The 18,433-nt window shown below is 47.1% G+C and overlaps 1 protein-coding gene across 1 annotated transcript in view; it reads right to left on the reverse strand.

The window, feature by feature from the left end:
• The window catches only part of LOC123773112 (angiopoietin-1 receptor-like), a 191,479-nt gene that overhangs the window by 124,085 nt on the left and 48,961 nt on the right, over window positions 1–18,433 (reverse strand). Inside the window, exons 8-9 of the mRNA XM_069315142.1 lie at window positions 14,072–14,203; window positions 7,012–7,131 (exon numbers count right to left, since the gene is read on the reverse strand). Of these exons, the coding sequence (XP_069171243.1) occupies window positions 7,012–7,131; window positions 14,072–14,203 (252 nt within the window). The remainder of the gene's footprint in view (window positions 1–7,011; window positions 7,132–14,071; window positions 14,204–18,433) is intronic.

An 18,433-nucleotide genomic window follows, 5' to 3' on the forward strand; every position in this document is an offset into this window, starting at 1 on the left:
CCTGATTGAAGAAGGGTTATTGAACTCGAGGAGAGATACCGAAACCAAAAGGTTAGCATACCGAAAGGGAAACTATGAAGTGATAAGAAAATTCCTAACAGATATAGCATGGGAAACAGAGCTCAGGGAAAAGACGGCCCAAGATATGATGCACTACATCTCGCAAAAATGCAAGGACGCAGCAAACAGGTTTGTCCCAGCCCAAAAGGAAAACAGTGAAATGAAGATGAGAAACTCATGGTATATTCAGAGATGTAGGCTAGCTACAGCAAAGTAAAAGGGCATGGAGAAACAATAGGAATAACAGGAATATCTTTCTCTGGAGAGCAGAGAAAGATACCAGAATGCCAGGAATGAATATGTCAGGATGAGAAGAGAGGCAGGAAGACAATTCGAAAATGACATCGCAAGCAAGGCAAAGACTCAGCCTAAATTGATGCATAGCCACATCAGGAGAAAAACAACAGTAAAGGAACAGGTTATGAAATTAGGGATAGGGGCAGAAGGATTCACTACAAACCACAAGGAAGTGTGTGAGGAACTGAATAAGAAATTCCAAAGAGGTCTTCACCTTAGAGCAAGGAAAAATCCCAGAGAAAAGAGAGGGAATTGCTAACCAGGAACCACTGGAAGAGTTTGAGATTACCAGCGGGGAAGTAAGGAAGTGCTTACTAGAGTTGGATGTGACAAAGGCTATAGGCCCAGATGGAATCTCCCCTTGGATACTAAAGGAAGGAGCAGAAGAACTGTGCCTCCCACTCTCCATAGTGTATAACAAATCACTGGCAACAGGGGAACTGCCAGAAATTTGGAAAGCAGCTAACGTAGTCCCGATATACAAGAAAGGGGATAGACAGGAGGCACTGAATTACAGGCCAGTGTCCCTAACCTGCATACCATGCAAGCTGATAAAGAAGATTGTGCGAAGAAAGGTAGTGGAACACCTGGAGCGAAAGAACTTTGTAACACAGCATCAACATGGATTCAGGGATAGCAGGTCCTGCCTCACAGGGTTACTTGAATTCTACGACCAGGCAACAAAAATAAGGCAAGAAAGAGAAGGGTGGGCAGACTGCATATTTTTGGATTGTCAGAAAGCCTTTGGTACAGTGGCACACAAGAGGCTAGTGAAAAAGCTGGAGATGCAGGCTGGAGTGAAGGGAAGGTACTCCGTTGGATACAGGAGTACCTAAGCAACAGGAGACAACGAGTCAGTGTGAGGGGTGAGGTCTCAGATTGGCGAGATGTTACGAGTGGAGTCCCGCAGGGGTCAGTCCTTGGACCTATACTGTTTCTGATATATGTAAATGATCTCCCAGAGGGTATAGAAACGTTTCTCTCAATGGTTACCGATGATGCAAAAATTATGAGGAGGATTGAAACTGAGGACGATAGTAGGAGGCTACAAGATGACCTAGACAGACTGAGTGAATGGTCCAACAAATGGCTGTTGAAGTTCAACCCGAGTAAATGCAAAGTAATGAAACTAGGCAGTGGAAATAGGAGGCCAAACACAGGATACAGAATAGGAGATGAAGTACTTAATGAAACGAACATAGAGAAAGATCTAGGAGTTGATATCACACCAAACCGGAGAGAGCCGGTCGGCCGAGCGGACAGCACGCTGGACTTGTGATCCTGTGGTCCTGGGTTCGATCCCAGGCGCCGGCGAGAAACATTGGGCAGAGTTTCTTTCACCCTATGCCCCTGTTACCTAGCAGTAAAATAGGTACCTGGGTGTTAGTCAGCCGTCACGGGCTGCTTCCTGGGGGTGGAGGCCTGGTCGAGGACCGGGCCGCGGGGACACTAAAGCCCCAAAATCATCTCAAGATAACCTCAAGATCTCAAGAAACCTGTCTCCTGAAGGGCACATAAAAGAATAACGTCTGCGGCATATGCGAGGCTAGCTAACATCAGAACAGCGTTCAGGAACTTGTGTAAGGAATCATTCAGAATCTTGTACACCACATATGTAAGACCAATCCTGGAGTATGCGGCCCCAGCATGGAGCCCGTACCTTGTCAAGCACAAGACGAAGCTGGAAAAAGTCCAAAGGTATGCCACTAGACTAGTCTCAGAACTTAGAGGCATGAGTTACGAGGAAAGGCTGCGGGAAATGCACCTTACGACATTGGAAGACAGAAGAGTAAGGGGAGACATGATCACAACCTACAAAATCCTCAGGGGAATCGACCGGGTAAACAAGGATAAACTATTCAACACTGGCGGTATGCGAACAAGGGGAGACAGGTGGAAACTGAGTACCCACATGAGCCGCAGGGACGTTAGAAAGAACTTTTTCAGTGTCAGAGTAGTAAACAGGTGGAATGCATTAGGCAGTGATGTGGTGGAGGCTGACTTCATACACAGTTTCAAATGTAGATATGATAGAGCCCAGTAGGCTCAGGAATCTGTACACCAGTTGATTGACAGTTGAGAGGTGGGACACAGGAGCCAAAGCTCAACCCCCGCAAGCACAAATAGGTGAGTACAAATAGGTGAGCACACGCACACACACACACATCGATGGGATTACCAATAAAGCAACCGAACTGGCGGAAAAGGTTCAGGAAGAAAATCCAGATGTAATAGGATTCACAGAAACAAAATTGTCAGGAGTCATAACAGATGCTGTGTTTCTAAAGGACTACTATATAGTAAGGAAAGAAGGGGAAGGGAGAGGAGGCGGAGGAGAGGCCCTGCTGATAAGGAAGGACTGGAGCTTTGATGAGATGGAAATTTCAGGCTGTGACGGATTCAGAGATTACATAACAGGTACTATAACAATGTGTGGACGGGTCTGAAAAGATAATAGTGGCAGTCATTTACAACCCTCCACTCAATGACAGAAGACCCAGACAGGAGTTTGATAGGAACAACATGGCAACCAATAATATAATAGGTAGAGCAGCTTCAGTTGCCTGCATAAATAGCTCCAGACTCTTAATCATGGGCGATTTCCACCATGGAAAGATAGACTGGGAGAATGGGGACCCACATGGAGGTGCAGATACATGGAGAGCTAAACTCTTGGAAGTGGCAACAAGGAACTTTCTGAGCCAACATGGTAAGGGACCCACAAGAATGAGAGGCAATGGCGAACCAGCTAGGCTCGACCTGATATTCAAATTGAATGAGTCAGAAAACGAGAAGTGAAATTTGAAGCCCCTATAGGAATGAGTGACCACAGTGTATTGACATTTGAGTATCTGACATTTGGAGGTAGGGATAACTTATTCAAGGATGAGATCGGAAGGGAAAATACTGAATTACCGAGGAGGAAAATATGATGAGAATGAGGAACTTCCTAAGGGGCCAAGTCACCCGGATTTAAAAAATTGTTGTAGGGTATTCATAATTTATTATCCTGATACATGTGAAAGGTGCTGCACCTAGACCAAGTTTCAGCATCTCAGCCTAAATAGAGACGGAGAAAAAACAAAACAAAAAAAAAGACGAATTTTTCAACCATGTTCAAAATATTTCACAGCCCACAATTGTGAACCAAAATCATTTATACGACACTCAGCTATGACCTTACTATATAATAAAGATTTGCATGTCACATTATTATCCCAGATGTATTTAGTGCAATAATACAGATTTTATAAAAGTTTCCCAAAAACGTATGCAACAAAATGAGGTGTATCATTATTTATAAAATCAATAAATCTACGTAGATAAGAATAATGACATGCGTTTATAGAGGCGTAAACTCTACATATAATGTGCAAGTTTCATGTAAATAGAATAATAAATAAAGGCTGTGAAATTTTATCTAGTTGTAAAAGTTGGAGTTGCGTAGCGCGCTCTCAAAGTTTCTCAACCTGCTGTCACTCGTGAGTGGTGATTTACGCATTGCGGCCAGCTCGTATGGAGAGCTCGCATGCATCTAGCTGTCAATGCTTCTCTCTTGTTCGTTTGGTAAGTCATATTGCAGTACAAATAGCTAAAAATAGCAAAAATAGCATGTTCTGGGAGATATTGTGTGAGCGCGTCAGCATACATCAGATTCAGATGTTTAGATTCAGATGTTTATTCAGGTAAGGTATATACATACAAGTGATGTTACATTAATGGATTGATATATAGATAGAGCTAGTACATACAATGCCTAAAGCCACTATTACGCAATGCGTTTCGGGCAAAAATCCTCTCTTCATGAGAGACACGCAGTCACTGACTGCACCACCCTCGTGTCAGACCATATGTTGTGTTGCCATATGTTTAGTTTATATTCATTTTATGCATAACATGTTATTTTCAACGCTATTACGAAAAATAAGACATCTACAACGTAAGATACAATACCCCGCGGCGTACTCACGGCGCGAGGACCAGATTCACGAAAGTTGCAGCTGGAAATTTGACTCTAATTACGTTATTTTTCAAGATATCATTAAACGGTTTGGACCACAGTGTTGCCAGAACGTTGTAGTATTTTTCGTAATTTTTCGTAAATATTCCATTTTTCATCGGATTTTCGGGTGACTGATATTCAAATTGAATGAGTCAGAAAACGAGAAGTGAAATTTGAAGCCCCTATAGGAATGAGTGACCACAGTGTATTGACATTTGAGTATCTGACATTTGGAGGTAGGGATAACTTATTCAAGGATGAGATCGGAAGGGAAAATACTGAATTACCGAGGAGGAAAATATGATGAGAATGAGGAACTTCCTAAGGGTAAAACCATGGGAAACACAACTCAGAGAGAAGAATGTTCAGGATATGATGGACTCTGTCACCCAGTAATGCCAGTAAGCTGCAGACCGATTTATCCCGGTCCAAAAGGAGAAAAGTGAAAAGCAACAGAAGAATCCATGATTCAACAAGGAATGTAAGGTAGCGAAGCAAGTGAGTAAAAGAACATGGAGACGCTATTGGAATAACAGAACTGCCAGAGAGCAGAGAGAGATACCAGAGGGCAAGAAATGAGTACCTCAGAGTGAGGAAAGAAGCAGAGAGACAGAATGCAAATGACATCGCGAGTAAAGCTAAGACCCAACCAAAGCTGCTCCACAGCCACATCAGGAGGAAAACAGCGGTGAAGGAACAAGTGATGAAACTGAGAAAAGGGGAGACTTGATACACGGAGAATGACAACGAGGTGTGTGAAGAACTCAACAAGAGATTCCAGGTCTTCATCAAAGAACAAGGAGAAGCCCCTGTGCTAAATGAGGAGGAGCCAAACCAAGCAGCTTTGGAGGATTTTGACCTCACCTGTGATGAGGTCAAAAGGAATCTGTTGGAGCTGAATGTGACAAAGGCTGGTGGGCCTGACAGAATCTTACCGTGGATACTAAAAGAATGTGTAGAAGTACTGAGCGTGCCACTCTCTATGGTGTATAATAGATCACTGGAAACAGGAGACCTACCAGAAAGCTGGAAAACAGCTAATGTAGTCCCAATATACATAAAAGGTGACAGGCAAGAGGCACTGAACTACAAGCCAGTTTTCCTAACTTGTATACCATGCAAGGTGATAGAGAAGATCGTGAAAAAAGGCTCGTATAGTATCTGGAGGGAAATAGCTTTGTAACAAACCACCAGCATGGGTTCAGAGATGGTAAATCGTACCTCACAGGGTTAATAGAATTATATAACCAAGCAACAAAAATTAGGCAAGAAACAGAAGGGTGGGCAGACTGCGTTTTCTTGGACTGTCAGAAAGCTTTTGACACAGTACCCTTTGAAAGGTTGTTACGAAAGTTGGAGCAATATGCAGGTAAGGTGCGCCAGTGGATTAGGGAGTACCTAAGCAACAGGAAACAGCGAGTAACTGTGAGGAAGAGGGGGGAGATATCAGAGTGGCGAGATGTCACTAGCGGAGTCTCACAGGGCTCTGTACTTGGACCCATCCTGTTTCTAATATATGTAAACGATCTTTCAGAGAGTATACACTCATTTCTCTCAATGTTTGCTAATGATGCAAAAATTATGAGAAGAATCAAGACAGATGATGATAGACAGAGACTACAGGACGACCTGGACAGGCTGGAGGAGTTGTCTAGAAAATGGCTACTAAAGTTCAACTCAGAAAAGTGAAAAGCAATGAAATTAGGCGATGGGAGCAGATGGCTGAACACAAGGTACCATCTGGGAGGTGAAATCCTATAAGAGTCATATAGAGAGAAGGATCTGGGAGTTTATAATCACACCGAACCTGCCCCTAGAGCCCTCATCAAAGGATATCCTCAGCTGCATATGCCAGACTGGCCAACATAAGAACTGCCTTTAGAAATTTATGTAAGGAATCGTTCAGGACTCTGTATACCACTTATGTCAGACCAATCCTGGAATATGCAGCTCCTGCTTGGAGTCCATACCTAGTTAAACACATGACAAAGTTAGAGAATATTCAGCGGAGTGTGCTACCAGACTCGTCCCAGAACTGAGAGGTATGAGCTACGAGGAAAGGCTAAAGGAGCTGAAACTCACGTCCCTGGATAACAGAAGATTAAGAGGAGATATCATAACCACCTACAGAATTCTCAGGGGAATTGACAGGTGGACAAAAAAACAAACTCTTTAGCACGAGCGAAACACGAACAAGGGAACACAGGTGAAAACTTTGTACCCAGATGAGCCACAGAGATATTAGAAAGAACTTTTTCAGTGTCAGAGTAGTTAAAATACGGAATGCACTAGGAAGTGATTTGGTAGAGGCTGACTCCATACACAGTTTCAAATGTAGATATGATAGAGCCCAGTAAGCTCAGGAATTTGTACATCAGTTGATTGACAATTGAGAGTTCAAAGCTCAACCCCCGCAAGCACAACTAGGTGAGTACAAATAGGTGAGTACACACACGCACACACACACACACACACCCACACACACACACCCACACACACACACACACACACACACACACACACACACACACACACACACACACACACACACACACACACACACACACACACACACACACACACACACACACACACACACACACACACACACACTACACAGTCACTAGCGAACACATAAGAGTGACACTGACCTCCGGCACAGTCAGCTGGTCCTGGTGAGTGACAGTGACCGTTGTGGGGGTGACAGTCACCTTGACAGTGGTGGCGGCAAGACTGGGAACACTCCACACCCCAGCGGCCTCCTCCACACTCTTCCTCACAGGTAAACATGTTAATACATCAACAATGTTTATATAAGAACTGCTGTCCTTGCTACTTTCATGGGTTTACTGCTACTCTTATTGGTTTACTGCTACTCTTAGTGGTTTACTGTTACTCTTATTGGTTTACTGCCACTCTTAGTGGTTTACTGCTACTCTTATTGGTTTACTGCTACTCTTATTGGTTTACTGCTACTCTTATTGGTTTACTGCCACTCTTAGTGGTTTACTGCTACTCTTATTGGTTTACTGCTACTCTTATTGGTTTACTGCTACTCTTATTGGTTTACTGCTACTCTTATTGGTTTACTGCTACTCTTATTGGTTTACTGCTACTCTTATTGGTTTACTGCTACTCTTATTGGTTTACTGCTACTTGTATTGGTTTACTGGTACTCTTATTGGTTTACTGCTACTCTTATTGGTTTACTGCTACTCTTATTGGTTTACTGCTACTCTTATTGGTTTACTGCTACTTGTATTGGTTTACTGCTACTCTTATTGGTTTACTATTACTCTTATTGGTTTACTGCTACTCTTATTGGTTTACTGCTACTCTTATTGGTTTACTGCTACTCTTATTGGTTTACTATTACTCGTATTGGTTTACTGCTACTCTTATTGGTTTACTATTACTCTTATTGGTTTACTGCTGCTCTTATTGGTTTACTGCTACTCTTATTGGTTTACTGCTACTCTTATTGGTTTACTGCTACTCTTATTGGTTTACTGTTACTCTTATTGGTTTACTGCTACTCTTATTGGTTTACTGCTACTTGTATTGGTTTACTGGTACTCTTATTGGTTTACTGCTACTCTTATTGGTTTACTGCTACTCTTATTGGTTTACTGCTACTCTTATTGGTTTACTGCTACTTGTATTGGTTTACTGCTACTCTTATTGGTTTACTATTACTCTTATTGGTTTACTGCTACTCTTATTGGTTTACTGCTACTCTTATTGGTTTACTGCTACTCTTATTGGTTTACTGCTACTTGTATTGGTTTACTGCTACTCTTATTGGTTTACTATTACTCTTATTGGCTTACTGCTACTCTTATTGGTTTACTGCTACTCTTATTGGTTTACTGCTACTCTTATTGGTTTACTGCTACTCTTATTGGTTTACTGCTACTCTTATTGGTTTACTGCTACTCTTATTGGTTTACTGCTACTCTTATTGGTTTACTGCTACTCTTAGTGGTTTACTGCTACTAACTGAACAACATGTCTAATACTATGTCACTAATATTTAACTTTTACACATTTAACCATCAATCAGACGACCTACTCCGGAAATAAGACCATTATCAGACCGACGAGGTTGGACACCTTGAGGTAGTTCTTGTTTGTTCAAACTCTAGTTGTTATGTTTCTACACCTTGCTGCCACCTTGTTCATGTTAAACAAACAAAGCAACCAACCAGCCTACCCAAGTCAACTGACCTTTATCAGGTTATGCCCTTCACTTGAGCCTTGTAGGGAACAGCGTACAGTTTAGATGGATAGTTTTGCTTATGCGTAATATTTTGTTCGCTAGACTCTCTTGCGTACAAATATACGTAATCAGTACTACCATAGTTCTCACAGCTATTACTTACACTGCTAGTACTACCATAGCTCTCACAGCTATTACTTACACTGCTAGTACTGCCATAGCTCTCACGGCTATTACTTACACTGCTAGTACTACCATAGCTCTCACGGCTATTACTTACACTGCTAGTACTACCATAGTTCTCACAGCTATTACTTACACTGCTAGTACTACCATAGCTCTCACGGCTATTACTTACACTGCTAGTACTACCATAGCTCTCACGGCTATTACTTACACTGCTAGTACTACCATAGCTCTCACAGCTATTACTTACACTGCTAGTACTACCCTAGCTCTCACAGCTATTACTTACACTGCTAGTACTACCATAGCTCTCACGGCTATTACTTACACTGCTAGTACTACCATAGCTCTCACGGCTATTACTTACACTGCTAGTACTACCATAGTTCTCACAGCTATTACTTACACTGCTAGTACTACCATAGCTCTCACAGCTATTACTTACACTGCTAGTACTACCATAGCTCTCACAGCTATTACTTACACTGCTAGTACTACCATAGCTCTCACAGCTATTACTTACACTGCTAGTACTACCATAGCTCTCACAGCTATTACTTACACTGCTAGTACTACCATAGCTCTCACGGCTATTACTTACACTGCTAGTACTACCATAGCTCTCACGGCTATTACTTACACTGCTAGTACTACCATAGCTCTCACGGCTAACGGAGTAGCAGTAAACTCTTATTGGTTTACTGCTACTCTTATTGGTTTACTGCTACTCTTATTGGTTTACTGCTACTCTTAGTGGTTTACTGCTACTAACTGAACAACATGTCTAATACTATGTCACTAATATTTAACTTTTACACATTTAACCATCAATCAGACGACCTACTCCGGAAATAAGACCATTATCAGACCGACGAGGTTGGACACCTTGAGGTAGTTCTTGTTTGTTCAAACTCTAGTTGTTATGTTTCTACACCTTGCTGCCACCTTGTTCATGTTAAACAAACAAAGCAACCAACCAGCCTACCCAAGTCAACTGACCTTTATCAGGTTATGCCCTTCACTTGAGCCTTGTAGGGAACAGCGTACAGTTTAGATGGATAGTTTTGCTTATGCGTAATATTTTGTTCGCTAGACTCTCTTGCGTACAAATATACGTAATCAGTACTACCATAGTTCTCACAGCTATTACTTACACTGCTAGTACTACCATAGCTCTCACAGCTATTACTTACACTGCTAGTACTGCCATAGCTCTCACGGCTATTACTTACACTGCTAGTACTACCATAGCTCTCACGGCTATTACTTACACTGCTAGTACTACCATAGTTCTCACAGCTATTACTTACACTGCTAGTACTACCATAGCTCTCACGGCTATTACTTACACTGCTAGTACTACCATAGCTCTCACGGCTATTACTTACACTGCTAGTACTACCATAGCTCTCACAGCTATTACTTACACTGCTAGTACTACCCTAGCTCTCACAGCTATTACTTACACTGCTAGTACTACCATAGCTCTCACGGCTATTACTTACATTGCTAGTACTACCATAGCTCTCACGGCTATTACTTACACTGCTAGTACTACCATAGTTCTCACAGCTATTACTTACACTGCTAGTACTACCATAGCTCTCACAGCTATTACTTACACTGCTAGTACTACCATAGCTCTCACAGCTATTACTTACACTGCTAGTACTACCATAGCTCTCACAGCTATTACTTACACTGCTAGTACTACCATAGCTCTCACAGCTATTACTTACACTGCTAGTACTACCATAGCTCTCACGGCTATTACTTACACTGCTAGTACTACCATAGCTCTCACGGCTATTACTTACACTGCTAGTACTACCATAGCTCTCACGGCTATTACTTACACTGCTAGTACTACCATAGCTCTCACGGCTATTACTTACACTGCTAGTACTACCATAGCTCTCACAGCTATTACTTACACTGCTAGTACTACCATAGTTCTCACAGCTATTACTTACACTGCTAGTACTACCATAGCTCTCACAGCTATTACTTACACTGCTAGTACTACCATAGTTCTCACAGCTATTACTTACACTGCTAGTACTACCATAGCTCTCACAGCTATTACTTACACTGCTAGTACTACCATAGCTCTCACAGCTATTACTTACACTGCTAGTACTACCATAGCTCTCACAGCTATTACTTACACTGCTAGTACTACCATAGCTCTCACAGCTATTACTTACACTGCTAGTACTACCATAGCTCTCACAGCTATTACTTACACTGCTAGTACTACCATAGCTCTCACGGCTATTACTTACACTGCTAGTACTACCATAGCTCTCACGGCTATTACTTACACTGCTAGTACTACCATAGCTCTCACAGCTATTACTTACACTGCTAGTACTACCATAGTTCTCACAGCTATTACTTACACTGCTAGTACTACCATAGCTCTCACAGCTATTACTTACACTGCTAGTACTACCATAGCTCTCACAGCTATTACTTACACTGCTAGTACTACCATAGCTCTCACAGCTATTACTTACACTGCTAGTACTACCATAGCTCTCACAGCTATTACTTACACTGCTAGTACTACCATAGCTCTCACAGCTATTACTTACACTGCTAGTACTACCATAGCTCTCACAGCTATTACTTACACTGCTAGTACTACCATAGCTCTCACAGCTATTACTTACACTGCTGGTACTACCATAGCTCTCACAGCTATTACTTACACTGCTAGTACTACCATAGCTCTCACGGCTATTACTTACACTGCTAGTACTACCATAGCTCTCACAGCTATTACTTACACTGCTAGTACTACCATAGCTCTCACAGCTATTACTTACACTACTGGTACTACCATAGCTCTCACAGCTATTACTTACACTGCTGGTACTACCATAGCTCTCACAGCTATTACTTACACTGCTGGTACTACCATAGCTCTCACAGCTATTACTTACACTGCTAGTACTACCATAGCTCTCACAGCTATTACTTACACTGCTAGTACTACCATAGCTCTCACAGCTTTTACTTACACTGCTAGTACTACCATAGCTCTCACAGCTATTACTTACACTGCTAGTACTACCATAGCTCTCACAGCTATTACTTACACTGCTAGTACTACCATAGCTCTCACAGCTATTACTTACACTGCTAGTACTACCATAGCTCTCACAGCTATTACTTACACTGCTAGTACTACCATAGCTCTCACAGCTATTACTTACACTGCTAGTACTACCATAGCTCTCACAGCTATTACTTACACTGCTAGTACTACCATAGCTCTCACAGCTATTACTTACAGTGCTAGTACTACCATAGCTCTCACGGCTATTACTTACAATGCTAGTACTACCATAGCTCTCACGGCTATTACTTACACTGGTAGTACTACCATAGCTCTCACAGCTATTACTTACACTGCTAGTACTACCATAGCTCTCACAGCTATTACTTACACTGCTAGTACTACCATAGCTCTCACAGCTATTACTTACACTGCTAGTACTACCATAGCTCTCACAGCTATTACTTACACTGCTAGTACTACCATAGCTCTCACAGCTATTACTTACACTGCTAGTACTACCATAGTTCTCACAGCTATTACTTACACTGCTAGTACTACCATAGTTCTCACAGCTATTACTTACACTGCTAGTACTACCATAGCTCTCACAGCTATTACTTACACTGCTAGTACTACCATAGCTCTCACAGCTATTACTTACACTGCTAGTACTACCATAGCTCTCACAGCTATTACTTACACTGCTAGTACTACCATAGCTCTCACAGCTATTACTTACACTGCTAGTACTACCATTGCTCTCACAGCTATTACTTACACTGCTAGTACTACCATAGCCCTCACAGCTATTACTTACACTGCTGGTACTACCCTAGCTCTCACAGCTATTACTTACACTGCTGGTACTACCATAGCTCTGACAGCTATTACTTACACTGCTAGTACTACCATAGATCTCACAGCTATTACTTACACTGCTAGTACTACCATAGCTCTCACAGCTATTACTTACACTGCTAGTACTACCATAGCTCTCACAGCTATTACTTACACTGCTAGTACTACCATAGCTCTCACAGCTATTACTTACACTGCTGGTACTACCATAGCTCTCACAGCTATTACTTACACTGCTGGTACTACCATAGCTCTCACGGCTATTACTTACACTGCTAGTACTACCCTAGCTCTCACGGCTATTACTTACACTGCTGGTACTACTATAGCTCTCAGAGCTATTACTTACACTGCTGGTATTACCATAGCTCTCACAGCTATTACTTACACTGCTAGTACTACCATAGCTCTCACAGCTATTACTTACACTGCTGGTACTACCATAGCTCTCACAGCTATTACTTACACTGCTGGTACTACCATAGCTCTCACAGCTATTACTTACACTGCTGGTACTACCATAGCTCTCACAGCTATTACTTACACTGCTAGTACTACCATAGCTCTCACAGCTATTACTTACACTGCTAGTACTACCATAGCTCTCACAGCTATTACTTACACTGCTAGTACTACCATAGCTCTCACAGCTATTACTTACACTGCTAGTACTACCATAGCTCTCACAGCTATTACTTACACTGCTAGTACTACCATAGCTCTCACAGCTATTACTTACACTGCTAGTACTACCATAGCTCTCACAGCTATTACTTACACTGCTAGTACTACCATAGCTCTCACAGCTATTACTTACACTGCTAGTACTACCATAGCTCTCACAGCTATTACTTACACTGCTAGTACTACCATAGCTCTCACAGCTATTACTTACACTGCTAGTACTACCATAGCTCTCACAGCTATTACTTACACTGCTAGTACTACCATAGCTCTCACAGCTATTACTTACACTGCTAGTAATACCATAGCTCTCACAGCTATTACTTACACTGCTAGTACTACCATAGCTCTCACAGCTATTACTTACACTGCTAGTACTACCATAGCTCTCACAGCTATTTCTTACACTGCTAGTACTACCATAGCTCTCACAGCTATTACTTACACTGCTAGTACTACCATAGCTCTCACAGCTATTTCTTACACTGCTAGTACTACCATAGCTCTCACAGCTATTACTTACACTGCTAGTAAGTTCAGTATGACTTTGTGACGATAACTTCTGCGTCTACAATGACGACTGTTGCTGCTGCTACAACTGTCGCTGATAATTTTGATAACATTTATACTAACTCAACAATAATGATAAAATTGTAATGTTTATTGAATTTATTTCAGAGAGAGAGTGTTGCCTTACCTGTGGTGCATGTGTGGCCGGTGTAGCCCGGGGCGCAGTGACACCCCAGCGGGTGTGGGAGACACACCTGCTTCCCCCGGGGCTCCCATAGCTCCACGGTACAGTCCCGACCCATCACGGTGGTGTTGCACCCTGGGGGAGGACAGGTACACTGGGGCGTGTGTGTGGTACAGGCGTACATATGAGGGTACACCATACAGTATAAACCAAGAGATACATACGAAGGTACAAAGCATAATACATATGGGGCAAATACTAGCAGTATATATGATGTGCAAATAGGATATACTTCGAATGTATGTGAGGTATGGAGAGAATGTGTGCGGGGTGAGAGAGAGATGCCTAGGGCTAGCCTGACTAACCTTTACAGGATAATTGTGCCACGGCCCTGTGCCACCCCCCCCCCTAATCATAAGGACGGCTCCGTGTCCCCCCCTTAAGATGGGGACGGCCCCGTGTCCCCCCTCAAGATGGGGACGGCCCCGTGTCCCCCCCTTAAGATAGGGACGGCCCCGTTTCCCCCCCCTCAAGATGGGGACGGCCCCGTGTCCTCCCTCAAGATGGGGACGGCCCCGTGTCCTCCCTCAAGATGGGGACGGCCCCGTGTCCCCCCCCTCAACATAAGGACGGCCCCGTGTCCCCCCTCAACATGAGGACGGCCCCGTGTCCCCCCTCAACATAAGGACGGCCCCGTGTCCCCCCCTCAACATAAGGACGGCCCCGTGTCCCCCCCTCAACATGAGGACGGCCCCGTGTCCCCCCTCAACATAAGGACGGCCCCGTGTCCCCTCTCAACATAAGGACGGCCCCGTGTCCCCCCCTCAACATAAGGACGGCCCCGTGTCCCCCCCTTAAGATGGGGACGGCCCTGTGTCCCCCCTCAACATGAGGACGGCCCCGTGTCCCCCCTCAACATAAGGACGGCCCCGTGTCCCCCCCTTAAGATGGGGACGGCCCCGTGTCCCCCCTCAACATGAGGACGGCCCCGTGTCCCCCCTCAACATAAGGACGGCCCCGTGTCCCCCCCTCAACATGAGGACGGCCCCGTGTCCCCCCTCAACATAAGGACGGCCCCGTGTCCCCCCTCAACATAAGGACGGCCCCGTGTCCCCCCTCAACATAAGGACGGCCCCGTGTCCCCCCTCAACATAAGGACGGCCCCGTGTCCCCCCCCTTAAGATGGGGACGGCCCCGTGTCCCCCCTCAACATGAGGACGGCCCCGTGTCCCCCCTCAACATAAGGACGGCCCCGTGTCCCCCCCTTAAGATGGGGACGGCCCCGTGTCCCCCCTCAACATAAGGACGGCCCCGTGTCCCCCCCTCAACATAAGGACGGCCCCGTGTCCCCCCCTCAACATAAGGACGGCCCCGTGTCCCCCCCTCAACATAAGGACGGCCCCGTGTCCCCCCCTCAACATAAGGACGGCCCCGTGTCCCCCCCTCAACATGAGGACGGCCCCGTGTCCCCCCTCAACATAAGGACGGCCCCGTGTCCTCCCTCAACATAAGGACGGCCCCGTGTCCCCCCTCAACATAAGGACGGCCCCGTGTCCCCCCTCAACATAAGGACGGCCCCGTGTCCTCCCTCAACATAAGGACGGCCCCGTGTCCCCCCCGCAACATAAGGACGGCCCCGTGTCCCCCCCTCAACATAAGGACGGCCCCGTGTTCCCCCCTCAACATAAGGACGGCCCCGTGTCCCCCCTCAACATGAGGACGGCCCCGTGTCCCCCCTCAACATAAGGACGGCCCCGTGTCCTCCCTCAACATAAGGACGGCCCCGTGTCCCCCCTCAACATAAGGACGGCCCCGTGTCCCCCCTCAGCATAAGGACGGCCCCGTGTCCTCCCTCAACATAAGGACGGCCCCGTGTCCCCCCTCAACATAAGGACGGCCGCATGCCCCCCTCAACATAAGGACGGCCCCGTGTCCCCCCTCAACATAAGGACGGCCCCGTGTCCTCCCTCAAGATGGGGACGGCCCCTTGTCCTCCCTCAAGATGGGGACAGCCCCGTGTCCCCCCCTTAAGATGGGGACGGCCCCGTGTCCCCCCCTCAAGATGGGGACGGCCCCGTGTCCTCCCCTCAACATGAGGACGGCCCCGTGTCCTCCCCTTAAGATGGGGACGGCCCCGTGTCCCCCCCTCAAGATGGGGACGGCCCCGTGTCCTCCCTCAACATAAGGACGGCCCCGTGTCCCCCCCTCAAGATGGGGACGGCCCCGTGTCCCCCCCTCAACATAAGGACGGCCCCGTGTCCCCCCTCAACATAAGGACGGCCCCGTGTCCTCCCTCAAGATGGGGACGGCCCCGTGTCCCCCCCTTAAGATGGGGACGGCCCCGTGTCCCCCCTCAAGATGGGGACGGCCCCGTGTCCTCCCCTCAACATGAGGACGGCCCCGTGTCCCCCCTCAACATAAGGACGGCCCCGTGTCCCCCCCTCAACATAAGGACGGCCCCGTGTCCTCCCTCAACATAAGGACGGCCCCGTGTCCTCCCTCAACATAAGGACGGCCCCGTGTCCCCCCTCAACATAAGGACGGCCCCGTGTCCCCCCTCAACATAAGGACGGCCCCGTGTCCTCCCTCAACATAAGGACGGCCCCGTGTCCCCCCTCAACATAAGGACGGCCCCGTGTCCTCCCTCAACATAAGGACGGCCCCGTGTCCTCCCTCAAGATGGGGACGGCCCCGTGTCCCCCCTCAACATAAGGACGGCCCCGTGTCCCCCCTCAACATAAGGACGGCCCCGTGTCCTCCCTAAAGATGGGGACGGCCCCGTGTCCCCCCCTTAAGATGGGGACGGCCCCGTGTCCCCCCCTCAAGATGGGGACGGCCCCGTGTCCTCCCCTCAACATGAGGACGGCCCCGTGTCCTCCCCTTAAGATGGGGACGGCCCCGTGTCCCCCTCTCAAGATGGGGACGGCCCCGTGTCCTCCCTCAACATAAGGACGGCCCCGTGTCCCCCCCTCAAGATGGGGACGGCCCCGTGTCCTCCCTCAACATAAGGACGGCCCCGTGTCCCCCCCCTCAAGATGGGGACGGCCCCGTTTCCCCCCCTCAACATAAGGACGGCCCCGTGTCCCCCCCTCAACATAAGGACGGCCCCGTGTCCCCCCTCAACATAAGGACGGCCCCGTGTCCCCCCTCAACATAAGGACGGCCCCGTGTCCTCCCTCAAGATGGGGACGGCCCCGTGTCCCCCCCTTAAGATGGGGACGGCCCCGTGCCCCCCCCTCAAGATGGGGACGGCCCCGTGTCCTCCCCTCAACATGAGGACGGCCCCGTGTCCCCCCTCAACATAAGGACGGCCCCGTGTCCCCCCCTCAACATAAGGACGGCCCCGTGTCCTCCCTCAACATAAGGACGGCCCCGTGTCCTCCCTCAACATAAGGACGGCCCCGTGTCCCCCCTCAACATAAGGACGGCCCCGTGTCCCCCCTCAACATAAGGACGGCCCCGTGTCCCCCCTCAACATAAGGACGGCCCCGTGTCCTCCCTCAACATAAGGACGGCCCCGTGTCCTCCCTCAAGATGGGGACGGCCCCGTGTCCCCCCTCAACATAAGGACGGCCCCGTGTCCCCCCTCAACATAAGGACGGCCCCGTGTCCTCCCTCAAGATGGGGACGGCCCCGTGTCCCCCCCTTAAGATGGGGACGGCCCCGTGTCCCCCCCTCAAGATGGGGACGGCCCCGTGTCCTCCCCTCAACATGAGGACGGCCCCGTGTCCTCCCTCAACATAAGGACGGCCCCGTGTCCCCCCTCAACATAAGGACGGCCCCGTGTCCCCCCACAACATAAGGACGGCCCCGTGTCCTCCCTCAACATAAGGACGGCCCCGTGTCCTCCCTCAACATAAGGACGGCCCCGTGTCCTCCCTCAACATAAGGACGGCCCCGTGTCCCCCCTCAACATAAGGACGGCCCCGTGTCCTCCCTCAACATAAGGACGGCCCCGTGTCCCCCCCTCAACATAAGGACGGCCCCGTGTCCTCCCTCAACATAAGGACGGCCCCGTGTCCCCCCTCAACATAAGGACGGCCCCGTGTCCCCCCTCAACATAAGGACGGCCCCATGCCCCCCTCAACTTAAGGACGGCCCCAATATCACTGCTTTAGCTTTAGTTTAAAGAATAGTGAATTTAGATATTAGTTTTAAAACATAAGTTCAGATGACAGGTTTGTATTCTGGACTCAACCTTTGGTTAGTGTTGAAGATATTGCACATGAACAATGGTTAGTGATGGGGGACACCGAGAGGGTGGAGAGGGGGTGGTTTTGGTGGAGATAGGGAGGGCGTGCATACATACTAGTTGTGCTTGTGGGGTTGAGCTCTGGCTCTTTGGTCCCGCCTCTTAACTGCCAG

The sequence above is a fragment of the Procambarus clarkii genome, chromosome 81 (assembly GCF_040958095.1).
Source record: "Procambarus clarkii isolate CNS0578487 chromosome 81, FALCON_Pclarkii_2.0, whole genome shotgun sequence".
In the NCBI taxonomy this organism is placed as follows: domain Eukaryota; kingdom Metazoa; phylum Arthropoda; class Malacostraca; order Decapoda; family Cambaridae; genus Procambarus; species Procambarus clarkii.